Here is a 14,483-nt window from a genome sequence, read left to right as displayed (position 1 = left end):
ATTCAGTTAAATTCAAGCATTTTTTCGAGGTTAAAAGAGGCGTGGAAGTGCAACATGTTTTAAGCCGGATATGAATTGGCATTTACTGTGCTAAGAGCTGTGTCCTTCGGTTGAAGACTGAAGATGAAAATTTGTTCCGTATCATCGTTTTTGTTGCTGCCGCCGCTACCACACAACTAATTCGCTTCGAATTTTCTGTTGTCGTTCTGCGGAAGGTGTTGCATAGTATAATTTGTGAACATCTTCGACATTACGCATCCGCCCTTTTTTCAAAATAAATCGTTTATTTCTACTATAACCGTTTTTTTTTTTCGCTCACTACTGTACACATCCACTCACGAGGAATGTTAGTATCGGAGCAAATGCGAAAAAATAACAATAAACGTTTATATCTACATAACACAACAAATAATGCGCTCGTCGCACTCCACCGGCGCGATTAATTTAGTCGTAATTCAAAAGGAGACCACAATCAAACGGCCTCATTCTCATTTATGTTTTTTTTCCTTCCTCTCTGTTCCTTCCAGAACCAAATGGAAACGTCAGACCGCGGTGGGGTTGGAGCTGCTGGCGGAGGCCGGAAATTACGCCGCGTTCCAGCGACTGTACGGTGGACCACCCTACCTGGGTGGTTGGCCCTATCCGACGCAGGCTGGGCCACCGGGTGCTCCCCAGAGTGCTGTGGACGCGTACTATCGGCACGCGGCGGCCGCTGCCGCCCTCCAGAAGCCACTGCCGTACCGGATATATCCGGGTGTGCCCGGGCTGGGAACGCTGAACACCATCCCGGGCCCGAGCGCACCGTTCCCGCATCTTTCGGCGTCCTCGTCGCTATCCACGCTTAGCAGTTACTATCAGGCTAGTAGTCAGCAGGTGGCAGCAGCGGCGGCTGCTGCGGCCTCCCAGAACGTCCAGAGTAGCGGAATACCGGGAAGTCACGGTAGCCCCGTTGGGGTCAATGGTGGAGGGGGTGGTGGTGGCATCCACAATGGAACTGGGAGTGGTAGCCACAACAACAACAACAGCAACAACAACCACAACCACATCAGCAGCCACGGAAGCAACAGCAGTCTCAGTAGTCAACCGAGGCGATCGCCCAGCCCGACGCTCAATCCTGGCAGTCCACCGGGCCGATCGGAAAGTAATCCTCCCAGCGATGACGAGGACGATAATATTCAGGTTTGAGCCGACCCAAAGGCCGGCCGGGGCTTCGAAAGCTTCGAAACACCTGAACCCATATACGTAGTAGAGCGAAAGATAAGAGAATAGTGATTATTATTTTTAATAGCATTTATTTAAAGCAGATATTATTTTTAACGAAATCATTAGTGAAAGAACGTGGACGGAACGGGAGTTGTCGGCGAAAAGTGAGCGAAATTCAGCGTTTTGTCCGATACCTTTTTTTTGTTGTTGTTGCAGCGCGGCTCAAACCTAACCTGTGTTTGTGCGAAGGGAGCGAAACAAAGCATGACCACGGCGCCAGCGCGTGAACCTATGAACCGGCGGCGTTGGCCGCGGGTACGGCAAGCGCGAGGAATAATTCTTCCGACCGACCGTTTATAACTGTTTTGTTTTATCCAATTAATTAGCGGCTTTTGTCGGGGCCGGGGAAAAATTGACGCTTCGCTACCCGCGGTGCGCTGTGGTGTGTTTCGCCGGGCGGCGAAATATTTCCACCACAAGCCAAACACCACCGGTGGAAAGCGGACCCGCGCACAGTGCGTTGAATGCACGGCAATTTGGGACAAAAATCATAACAGCAAAATTTAGTCATTGTGACACTTTGGTGTGATAGGAAAAATGTCTCATTTTTCCTTTTTTTAAATTAAATTAATCAAGGAAATAATTGGATTGCGTCTATACACTATTTTTAGTGTATTTCACTTTATATTTTGTATTTCTTCTTATTGGAAAAAGAAGATAAGTTATATGTTCAAAAGATAGTGTGGACAGTAGGCACTGATATCTAGACAGTTAATTATTTTGCCTATGCCGACTTTGCTCACTGAGAGTATGATTAATTACTGTAAAGTACGGTCTCGATTTTCGATTAACCTTTCTCAATTGCGCCCTTGTCCATATTTTAGCTTGAACTTCACCAGTGTATTAAAAAAATATTTCTAAATCCTAGTAGATCACAATGCATTGAGTAGTTAGATGACTTCCAAAATGCTCGTGAAACAATATTAGCAGACACCTCAGTGGGGTCATCTTCCTTTCAAGGCTTTCATTTCAGGGTAATTTCTTGGTTGTTTTCTATTATCTAATTTTTTTATGACACATTACAATTTAGCTGTGTCGCTCTTAAATTACGTCAGTTTTGTCCAATATATAATTAATATTTGGAAACTTAAAACAATAAAAATAATATAACTATTTGCTATACACCTGAAATATCCAGTTGTTTTGGCATCTAGATAAGCTAACTCATTCGTAGCGATTCTTTTGACATAGGACTTTGTCTTTGATTTCTATATAGGGGGGTCACTCTACGAAAAATGTAACGATTTATTAAGAGTTTTCAAACGCATATCACTCAAAATGGTTAATGCGACATATGTTGTGTTATATATCATTAGACAGGAAATTTATCCAGATTTTTTTTTGCTTGAACCATGAATAGTGAATATAGTAAAAAAACAAAGTTAACAATGACAACGTGGTAACGAAGGAGATAACTCTGTTTTTATCTAGAATATATTTTTGTAGTCATAGATTGATTTGACTCAGGCTTATATTAATGTAGGTCTCACTATTTAGACTTGTGTTTAAAAATTATACATGATGACTCTTTGTTTTCTTCTGCATGATTGAATACACAGAAGAAAAGGGTAGTAATGGGTTCAATGGTATTTTTGTGTACATTTTTGAACAGAATGTGGTGCCGAATTCTACCACGTTATGTCATCTAACCCATTTAAAGGATACAAGTACATACAGGATACGGTTTTTCCAGGGCATCCATTTGATGTATCAAAAGAGAAAAAATACACATTTTGAACAATGAAAAACTCAATTTGAATGTCATTACTACACACAATCACAGTCCTATGTCAAGACCCCGTCCGTGCCCCTAGGCTCAGACCTATCAACTTTCTTACAATATAATCATGATAAGCAAATCTCAGTTTGATTTGTTCCATTTCAGACATGAATTTCAAGCTATATCTTCTACACCATAGGGGAACTCCAGAACACGAGATATCTTCACTTTCGAATTGCGTGACAAGGTTGTCACATTTGCATATTGAATTTAAGTCGAACGAGTTTCAGAATGCAACATAACTTTCCTTTCGGGTAGTACCGGTTTTATTGGGTTCTAGAATGAGGGTGATTGTATGATGCATTGATAAACCGTTGCGAGAAAAATCCTGCCGAAATCATTCGTGAAATGAAGTTCCTAATACTTGTGTCGCCTTGAACATTTTAGAGAGAAGTACTTCAATTTTTTAGCATTCGAATGGGCTAAATTTGAAGCTTTAGTATATGCGAACCAATTTGATTATGTCCCAAGAAAATGTTCAATCATTTGTCTGTGTTCCTAGACAACATATGAGCAAAGGCAAATATCAGTAACTGGCACCGAAAAGTTCGTACTTAATATATTCCCATATTCGAGAGGCTTTGCTGTATCACTGACTCGACTCAGAAGCTTAATTTGGATCATAATCGAAAATGAATGCTTATCGGACTATCGCAATTTGAGCAGTATCTCCGAACAGTAATTCGTTTCCTTTCTCATTGAATGTTGATAGCTTTCTTGATCACTTACAGCATCAATATTTGAACATGGAGCGTGATTCCCTAATGCGTGGTCTGTTCGGTGAGAATGATTCGAAACAGTTTTGATGAGCCACGCATGAATCATCGCATTAAGTCGCCTTGCAAGAACTGAATATGCTTATTCTGGTAGCTCTCTAGAGTTTGGTGGGTAAGGCCCATTTTTTTGCATAGACAGGAAGAAGGAGCTTGATTGAATCTCATTCCGACTTTGCGTAATATGTATCCGAAATTGCGACCTTGAGTTCATCAATCGTAGTATACTGCTATCCCTCAGCGAAGATTCTGAGTAATAGGATCCCCTGAAGATTATCAACAGGATTCAAGTCTGAAAAGAGCAAGCCGGCCTGTCCTATAAGTTTTTAGTCCTTAATCTACTGATTAGTTTCCTTGTTGGTGTCAATAGCGGCATTGTCTTACTGGAATGCGATTTTTTTCCGACGATATCTACGCAAAAACGGTAGTAGAAAGGATTCCTGAACATATATGTAATCCTTGCTGTTCATTTTAAAGGAAGTGAAAGCTGTGAAAGGCTGTGAGCTTTGGCAAAACTCAGACGTCTTTCGATGTGAGATGGTGTAAGATTATGAGCTTTAACCTTTTTAGTCATCTCTATGTAAGGACTTGTTTCAGAACTTGGTGAATTGTCTCCCGGGAAACATTTAAAATTAAAGATGGCTTTACACTAGAATACAAATTGAAGTATTGTTTGTTTACAATGACGCAAAACAGCAAGATCATCGACTGCTCTTATCGAAGTTGGACAGAGTGTATTAGTTCGTTCCCGAAACCGTTTGCTTCGCGATTTATCAAAGAATACAGAGATAATTCTTCGTCATCCTTCTGGTGCTTGAAAGCGTACGATTTTCACCTTAAGGATATTGATGGGTCGGAGTTGAAAAGCAATGATCTCTACAGATATTCGTTTGAGTTTTCTCCGGATGATTTCCTCGTGTGATTTCAACGGGGTTTTCTGATGATTTTACGCGCATCTTCCAAGGACTCTTCAGAAACGTTTTCGATGGGTAGATTGAATATTGAAATAATGTTCGTACTGTGGATCAAAAGCTTGTGTACGGTACGTGCAGTACCAGCTATAAAGAACTAAGCAAAGTTGCCTTGTTCCCTACAACATTGCTTGATATTTCGTAATACCAATGGCCGCTGTACATGATTCTCAAAACGGTAGAAAATTTCAGAATAAGATTTACAACTATTCCAGCGATTGAAACACTTGTCGAAGGATCGGAAAAAACTGCGCGCTGTGTTTCCGCCGTATCTTCGGCTTGTCAACTATTAAGCCCATTTGAGCCCTGAATTGACCTAGAATACGTTTCTTGCATTCCTCGTAACTTTTCTTGTTTGCTTCTCCTCGAACTTGCCACGTTTCGAATGGTGAATATCAGATAAATTTCATCTCAAAATTTGAAATGAATAAGACAAATCTGTAAGCTATATGCAGCAGACATTCAAAATTCGGGCTTCTCGTGGACGTTAGAGCTAGTCATCGCCTTAGGAATGGCCCCACATATATAGTACTTAACGATGCCTTCACTGATGGCTTAGTCTACTGCAGATTGTCCATTCAAAATGAGGTTTGCATCATCTTTTGCGAGCATAAACTTGATAGGTCTAGGTCTGTAGAAAACGAAGAATCAATCAATCAATCCTGTATCAACAACAAATAGTTTGATGGACACCATAGCATTCAAGAACAGTCAAGAACATCTGTTGCATTTTCATTTGAAAACTTTTGTTTGTAAGTATTGTGTCCAGAACTGCCGTCCATGCCGCTCATTTACACATCAATTTCATTCATACAGATGCTTGGAAAGCAATCTTTATGTAAATTGTGCATCATCTCTCGAAGCGCAATATATTTCCAGTTCGTCAGATCCAAGTCTGCAAAAAGAAGCCAGTGCTTGAGCAGGCGTTAAGCACTTGTTGTTGTCTCCATTTAGTGAAGTTGGATTCTGAGAAATTTTTGCAGCAAAAGCCAGGTCTTCTGGGGCGTTATTAGAAACTAGTTCCACTTCTCGCTATCTTTTTTGTTTTATATGAGCAAATCTCAAAATCCTTCTGGGTTTGTCGTGGGTTTATCGTTAATCTCTTCGGAACTGGCCAACAGAACTGGTGGCTTCACGTTTTATGTTTCTTCATGAATAGTTTTTTACCTCGATGACATTCTTTCCTCTTATTGTTGAGTTTAAAACAGTACGTGTGGCAAAAATTTACTTTTTTTTTTAAACACGCTGCCAAACAAATGCTCAGATAGCGGAATGCGCATGAGGTTCTGTTATCCCCACTACTTTCCACCCACTTCTCAAAAATGTGATGATTAAGGAGCGATTTGCGCTGACCAACAAATAATTGAATATCTTTTGGAACTGCAGAACACTGCACCTAAGTCATATATGCCCTCAATAGGACAATAATTCTATGGAAGATTGAATTTCGATGACATTATTTTCATTTCTTTGAAAATTCAACTTCCCCGTTTCCCAAGAGTATTATTAGGAGCAAGCCACTTTTCCCTTAAAAAGTATTCTCTACTTACCTTGATAATTGCATTCCATTTCAGTTGGTTTGATGACACACAAGATTTTACTTTTGAAAACGAGTTGAAATCCGTTTGAGATTTTACATAAACTTTCGTACGCAACAATCTCACCAGAAGATGACAGTTCAGCTGATTTTATTAGTTGTTGTGATGCTTAAGGCTGATTCAGACGATGCCAGTCAGCGCTCTAGTTGAAGTATCCAGTGAACAGAGAACAGACACTCTGTTCAAGTTACTTGTACCAGTATCGAACAAGTAATTGGCCTCGAACTTGAACAGAGTGTCTGTTCTCTATTCACTGGATTCTTCAACTAGAGCGCCGACTGGCATCGTCTAAATCAACCTTTAGTCTAGCTTACCAAAACATGTTTACCTAGTTTTACATAGTTTACATAGTATGAGTGTATTGGACATAAAAAAAAATAAATTCAAAATTGTTTCTCGTCTACGCATTCAACGCATTGTACGGCTCACTAAACGCACACCAAAAAACTTTCGTGTGGAGCAACGCATGGATTGCCGCGATCAGTTGCGACAGTTTCCTTGAGTATTTCGTACAGCCCTGCGGGCTATCGATTCTACGATTGAACAGAACAAAGCCGGAAATGCACTGAAAATTATTCGATGCTCCCGTTTCGTCTCGTCAATAATAGTGAGTGTGTAAATATAGAAGAGCAAAAAAAAAAACGCGCAGCAAAGAAAAAAAAACAGAAAACCTATAATAAATTTATTCCCAACCCAAATAAAAGAGAACCCGAAGTGCGCGGTGAAGGTGAAGAGCCGATTTTGAACAATTGCGTGAATGAGCGAGCGAAGGAATGATGATCGCGGTTAGTTTTGTTTCTGTTGGATAATGGCAATAAATTAGACAGCGAACAAATATAGTGTCTGGAGGCTTGAGCGAGAGCGCGAATAAACGCACCGCCCCCCTCCTGTGAGAGACGCGTCGAACGAGAAGCGAATTTATTGACTATAATCTTAATTTATGGTAATAGTGATTGAGAATAATTATTTCATTATTTTATAAGTGTAAAATGTAAAATGTTGTAAACTTTTTCCCCTTCCCCCCATCTCCCAGTCCCAGTTCCAGTGTTTTCCTCTCCCCCCTCGGCGTAGAGGAGAAAAAAACGAAACGAAAGATTAGAAAAGGTGACGAAAAGCAACCGCATATCTCGTTTTTCACCTCTTTAAAGGTAATGTTGTTTTTGGCTGTCCCACGCTCAAATTGTTTATAGTTTTTCGCATCGACTGAACCCAACAGAAATTGCTCAACCGAAATCCGAGAACGAGAAGGGGAAGAAAACAAAACAGAAAAAAATACACACAACACTCACAACCAATTAAACAATAAGATGATGATACAGCTACTAAGGAACAGATTTGCCAAATTTTTAGTTTGAAACGAAGAATAACAAAACTGGGAAAAAAAACAAAAGAACCAAGTGAAGCGAAGCAGTATTACAGGCGTAAGGCGCGCGAACGTTTTTAAAACACGAATCCTTCATCCTATGTTTTAAGCGACTCATTACAACCACACAAAAGAAGACACAGAAAGAATGTAAGTCAATCAACCGACAAGTGATAGGCGAAATGTGAGAGAGAGAAAACATAAACGAAGGAGCGGCTACGCGCCACTTTATTTTTCAACAACAACAACAACAATAAACAACTTGGGTTGACGGTAGGCTAACGCTGAATATGATATTATTGTTTTTCCTCGTTTCTGTAACAAGAGAGCGATACCGCTTGACAGATAGTTAGTTATTGGAAATTGTACATACCGATATAAATATATTCCGTGTATTTGTAAGTGGAAAACTCTACACACTCGAATAGCAGAAGCAGTTCCAGTTCCGAGCGCGCCCGCGCTCTGTAATTGTGATCTAAGCTAACCCAATTGATCAGGTACCCTCCCCCCCCACCCTAGGGGGCATTCGTCTGGATACACTGTGTAAAGTTCACATACCTAACTGGAAAAATATTACGAGAAATAAACATAAAAATTTTAATGAAAAAAATCGCGTCACCAGTCCACCCATTTTGAAAGAAATACCCACCCATCGCGCTTGATCGCGCGTCACTGCGTGACAGTTCGAGTTTGACGTTTGATGTTTACACTAATGCGTTAATCAAGGCGCCTAGAAGTATATACTAAGGTGGGCCAACTTGCTAAAACCACTCTTCAGCCATCTTGGAAGTCTACTGTGTTTTGTTTGTAAACAAAACACAATACGCTATTGCCGAAGCTCGCTCGTGATCAGTCTGTCTCTTTCACGCTACAAGCAAATAATTCCCCTTCTACTTTCTTCCGTGCTGTTTTCATATACCGCTCCCCTAACCAACTTAGTGACGAAACGGCCTCACCTAGTACCATAGACCCGTCTTGGCGTTAATGACGACGACAACAATAACAACAAAACATTACACCGCATTCATATCTGTGGTCGGCCCGCGGTTCGGTTGTTCCGTGTTTATCAGTTGGTTGTCCGGTAGGTAGTTAACTAACAACAGATGGTTCGAACATAATTAAAAGTAAGAGAAGCGAGAAAGAGTAAACCCCTTGCTTGGTTTTGTGTTTGTGTTTCTTTTTTGCTTCTCGCGCTCAGCTCCGAAATGCCTTCAGGCCACAAACATACAACATTGTGGCGCAATGATGGTGTTGGTAAATGGAAACAAGGAAATTAGGTTCGAGGAATGGGAACTAACTCGGAAATATTGAATTTAATTGAAAGAAAATTACGGAATAATTAAGTTAAATACGTTACAATTCTGTTCGGTTCGGAAGGTGGGGGAAGAGAAGGAGAGAATTAATGGAATGAGGAAAAAGTAGACACTGTGTTGGTGTGCGGTAACATGTGTCATAATTCGAGTGGAGGAAAATGTTCCCACACTAGTTGTGAGTGCGTGTGAATGAGTTGGATTGAGATGTCAAAAACTTTTTGACGACCCTTGGTGACAATGCATTTTGGTCGAGTGGTCATCGAAGGCTTCAGTATAATGGTCGATTAAAAAGTATATCCTGAGCGTTTTATATTTGACATAGAACTACATATTTCAGGAAGGGTGTCAGATCAGAAAACAGGTCACGTTTTTATGAAATAAAGTTAACGTTAATAACTATTTTCACTGTGAACGAATTCTCATGATTTGCACACGGTTTAAATTCATGAAAACTGGAACAACTTCCTTTTTCCATACATTTGTTTTGTCGATTTGTGTGCTAACCCTACCCGTATTTCGAATGCTTATAACTCTAACATTTCTTAACAGATCGGAAAGATGTTTGCATCAATTGAAAGGAAATATTTCTACGCGTCTATCACAACTGATAGAATGTTATTTCTAATGAGATGAACAATTGAATAACTGTAAAATATCAAGCGTTATCTAAACGCCCTAACTGCCAAGTTTTGATTGGCCTGATTTACGATTTTCCCAACACAGACGATCAAAATCGATGTACCTGTGGAAATCCGCTTTGCAAATATACATGCAAGTTGGGAGTATATTTGTACCCACTGAGCTGTGTGTCCCTAACACGGACTTCAAAATTAATGTGCCTGGAGGAATCCGCGTTGCAAATACATGCAAGTCGGGGATATTTTTGTTGTTGAGTACTTTTATACTCGCTTATCGTTGCGCAGACCGGAGTATGTTTCCCTAAAACGTACTTTTAAACTCAGAAGCCTGGGAAAATCGTCATTTCAGATACTAGAGGTGAATGAACTTCAGCGGTTCAAGAACTACGTAAATATGAGATGTGCAATGATTTCAGAGGGAAATGTAAAATACAATGATCGTTTGACAATTCTTCCGTTCACATATTTTGGTAGTCCGAGGCATCATATCAAACGTAGAAGGACGTTCATCAAATTTATTTGTAACGAAGAACATAATCTATTACAAAATTGTCGATGCATTCTAAAATAATATTCGAAGTGGTATACAAGTGAATTGCATAATATAATTACGCTTTTCATTCAGCGCGCATCAATAGCGTTTGCACAATATTAGTGTCGGTTCCAGTTCGCAAAAATACTTATTGTCTAGATAGAAAATAGTCAGCTATTTGACTAGAAAGTAGTCAAATTTCTCGGTCTCCAGCGTAACGCTTTCGTTCTCGAAACTTTGGTTTTACACCCCGGTATAGAAATGAAAGACGTCAAAAGTAGGGTAGTCTAGAATCGAAGCCCCAGTCCTATAAACCATGTAAAGGACTTCCGACTCTTAGGAAATGATGCTTTATTCTGTTGGAATAACACGGTGGTTTCGATGCAAAAACGGCGGCAAATGATTCAGGAATACTTCCTTGAACTCCTATTGACATTCTTTGTTTTAAAGAGGGCTTTAAACTTTTCAGCCTGTTAACCCTTGAATTCCTAACTCCTTATTCGTGTGAGTGGAAAAGTCGTTTGAAACAGTCCTTTCTGAGAATCAAAATCTAACATGAAATAAATTTGAAATGGAATAAGGGTGCAATTGAGCTGTTTACTTGGTAATTTTTAATTCAAAAATATTCAGGAATGTCCACGTGAACAACAGGGGGAGGGGGTCTGGTCAATGTCCACGCTTGTCCACGGAGGGGGAGGGGGGAGTCTAAAATCGTGCTTTTTGTGTCCACGTGGTATGTGGGCAGCCCCTTATTTCTTCTTTAAGTTCCTCCAAATTTGGTGGCTTAAAGGTAAAATTTTTTCGTGAAATAAGTCATATTTGAAGAATAAATTTTTTTTTTAAACTGTATATAATCGAGTCCAAAATTGTATATAATCGAATCACATATAATCGAGTCTGTATATAATCGAATGGTGCACCCGTGGCCGAGTGGTTAGCGTCTCACATTATCATGCCGGGTGTTCGGGTTCGATTCCCGTTCTGGCCGGGGGATTTTTCCGTCAAAGAAATTTTCTTCGACTTGCATTGTGGTCACGCGTATTCTAGAGCTTGCCCCTCGGAAGGGCGATTACACATTATCCGGTTTCAGCCGGACCGGTTTCAAAAAGCGCCGCTGGGTTTGGACGGATAATCGGATAACAATGTGAAAAAGACCTCGTGCTACACAAAACCGTGCATTTATTTATATAGTGAATTGACAGGTAAACATTGCTGCAAATAATCCTGCTACATGCAGCCGTCTGCATACGGAAAACCTTGAAACCACAGCTGCTGCAGCAATTACGAGTCTTCTCAAATATGCGTTCTTTTGGAGAATATATACGGCCGTGTTAAAATGTGGCACACCAGGAACACGGCAGATCTTGCGAAAATGACGCGCACCCTGCATCAGGACGGTATAATTACCGATAGGTGCGATCGAGCGATCGAAGGTGTGAATCTTCTCGCCCCATTTCAAAACACAATTGCAATGACAAATAAATTTAAAAGTCCAGTTGCGGTCTATTTATCCATACGCTAAATTGTTTTATTTCCAAACTTACACAAACAGTATTATTCAATCCATACGCTCTGCTGCCACATATTTCCAATAGAATTTGAATGAACCAATAAAAAACATTTCGTAAGCTGAGGACACTACTCAATTATTTATTCACTTCCTGTGATTTTCTTAGAATTTGCCTACGAGATAATCCATCTATTCTAGAGTGTCTTTTGACGTAGGACTACGTCTAACCGGAAGATATAGGGGGTGAAATGAAAATCTAGGCACTGAACAAGTAGGAAAAAATGCAAGATTTGGAACGCTTATAACTCGAGCATTTCTCAATAGATCGCAAAGGTGTTTGCATCAATTGATAGTAAATATATCTACGCATCTATCATAACGAATAACATTTAATTTTTCTTGAGATAAACAATTGAATAATTGTGAAATATCAAGCATTGTCCAAATTCACTATGTGCCCATTTTTGATTGGTCCATTTTGTGCTCCTCAAATCGTACCGACCAAAACGGGCAATCAGAGCAGCAGCGAAATACAATGAAGCACGATTGGAAAGGAAAAAGAAAAAGATGAACGAAACATTGGTCGCAGTCTCACACATGCGTAATTCTCGAGCCAGCCAGTCAGCTTAAAAATCCCCGCTCCGCTGCCGTAACGATCATTCTTCGTGTGGACACCGACTGGACAACATCGTTGCTGGACGAGCTGGACGGCGAGGGATCGAGTGCCTTTCTCAAGGCCAGAGGGCGGAGGTGGTAGCGCTGGAGTAGAATAGAGTAGAGTTTTCAAAGGGCCTTTCTCAAGGCTAGAGACGAATGAACTGCAAAAGTTTAAAGTCTCTATAATACAATACCTTCCTTCCTTCCGTAACGATCATTCTCATCCAAACCGTACACCACATCGTTTCGCATCACATCACATCAACAAACTAACACAAGCAGCCATGTCTGGACATGGCAAAGTGAAGGGAAAGGCAAAATCCCGCTCGAACCGTGTTGGACTGCAGTTTCCCGTAGGTGTATCCGCCAATTGCTCCGCAAGGGCAGCTAGGCCGAGCGCGTTATTACCAGTGCACCAGTCCACCTAGCCGCCGTTATAGAGTTTCGGCTGCCGAAGTGATCGAGTTGGCTGGCAAAACTGCTCGCGCTTTGGTTCGGTGGACATCAAGACAACAACAGGCAGACGCAAACGCAATCGCAAAACGGCAGCAAGTAGCAGAAGAAAAAAGTTTGTTCTTTATACAAACTGCTTTGGTGGCAAATCCAGAACAAGGCGGCATCGAGGGCGTTCGAAATGGTTTTTTTTAAACCACGAGTACAAAGTTTTCTAAATTGGAACCATTTCATAAAACACGGCGCTTATCAGGGCCATTAAACCTTTCAAAAAAGAGTTTCCGAAATAAAGTTCAATGCTTTCTAAAACAATATCCAAAATAATAATAAAACACAAATTGATTTTTTCATAATCCTGTTTTCCAAGATATGATGAGTATGAGAATTTGGCAGTTGTTCTGAGCTTATTGATGGTTGGGGACTTTCCCGATTATTTAATTTTCACCAATTCTTAAATTGTTTCCAGTTTGAAAGTACAGTAATTTACATTTAGTTCGACATTTAGCTAATTGGACGGTCATGTAATGCGACATGTTTAGTTGGACATTTTTGTAAACATAGAATTCGGGGTCCAAATTATGACCCCACATTGAAAGTCGACACTGTACCACTGTCATTGCAAATGTTCAATTACAGGTTAAAATCGCCTCCAATGCGACACTGAGCGGTGCTTCGGCACGTCGCATTAAATGTAATTTACTGTACAACATGTCACAAGCTGGATGGGAAGAAATTTTCCAACTGTGAAATCTGTGGCGAGTGGTAAACGCAATCGCTAAACAGGAAGGTTTAGCCGAACAAGATGGGGATATCGAGTAATAACAGAACAATAAACTCTTTAGATTAAAGATAATTTTGTGATCCTGAAAAGGACCCTTTTTAGCCTGCATGTGAATCCAACGAGCGAACAAATCGTAATGAATGTATTTTTTTGCCATCGCTGCCTTTTAACGCTCATTCGTTCGTCTCGTTGGACTCGTCCCTTTGGCTGAGTCTGCCGATTGGTCTCTATCCTGTGAGTGTGTACCGCTAGAGTACAAAACGCGCGGACCCCAAAAAATATCTCATTTTCTTTCAAGCCGTAAATCAGTATGGTTGTATGGCATCGTTTCACATCGCATCGCATCAACGGATTGATGCCGGAGCACCAGTATACCTAATAGCGGTTATAGAATTTCGGCCGCCGGAGTGCTCGAGTTGGCTTGCAAAGCTGCTCACGACAATAAGAAAACCCGCCTACAGAACAGAGCACATTCGGTTCGGTGGCAACAACTAGTTTCAGCGAGTGGCAAACGCAATCGCAAAACGGCAGCAGGTAGAAGAAGGAAAAAGTTTGTTTATACAGACTGCTTTGGTGGCAAAACCAGCCACCGTAAAACACGGCGCTTTTCAGGGCCATTAAACCTTTCAAAGAAGACTTATTAAAAGTTTTCACAATACCAATGCATTCTAAAGTGACATAATATGACATATAATATAAATAATGTAATATGACATATAATATAAACTAAAAATGGCTTCAAATTACAACACATTGTATGCAGGATGGCATTAACGAATTTTCTCGGTAGCAAGAACTGCTTTCATTGATTGATAACTGATGTTGAAAATTGACTGACGTTACATCTGCAT

General features: G+C 40.4%; 1 protein-coding gene across 1 annotated transcript in view; it reads left to right on the top strand.

Annotated features, from left to right (window-relative positions):
- The window catches only part of LOC129761909 (homeobox protein B-H1-like), a 104,074-nt gene extending 95,716 nt beyond the window's left edge, over positions 1-8,358 (top strand). The window contains exon 3 of the mRNA XM_055759753.1: positions 528-8,358. Within this exon, the coding sequence (XP_055615728.1) occupies positions 528-1,185 (658 nt within the window). The 3' untranslated portion in view covers positions 1,186-8,358. The remainder of the gene's footprint in view (positions 1-527) is intronic.
- The last annotated feature ends 6,125 nt before the right edge of the window (positions 8,359-14,483 follow it).

The sequence above is a fragment of the Toxorhynchites rutilus genome, chromosome 1 (assembly GCF_029784135.1).
Source record: "Toxorhynchites rutilus septentrionalis strain SRP chromosome 1, ASM2978413v1, whole genome shotgun sequence".
In the NCBI taxonomy this organism is placed as follows: domain Eukaryota; kingdom Metazoa; phylum Arthropoda; class Insecta; order Diptera; family Culicidae; genus Toxorhynchites; species Toxorhynchites rutilus.
The sequence above is the reverse complement of the archived record's forward strand: the minus strand, read 5'-3'. Positions and strand labels throughout refer to the sequence as shown.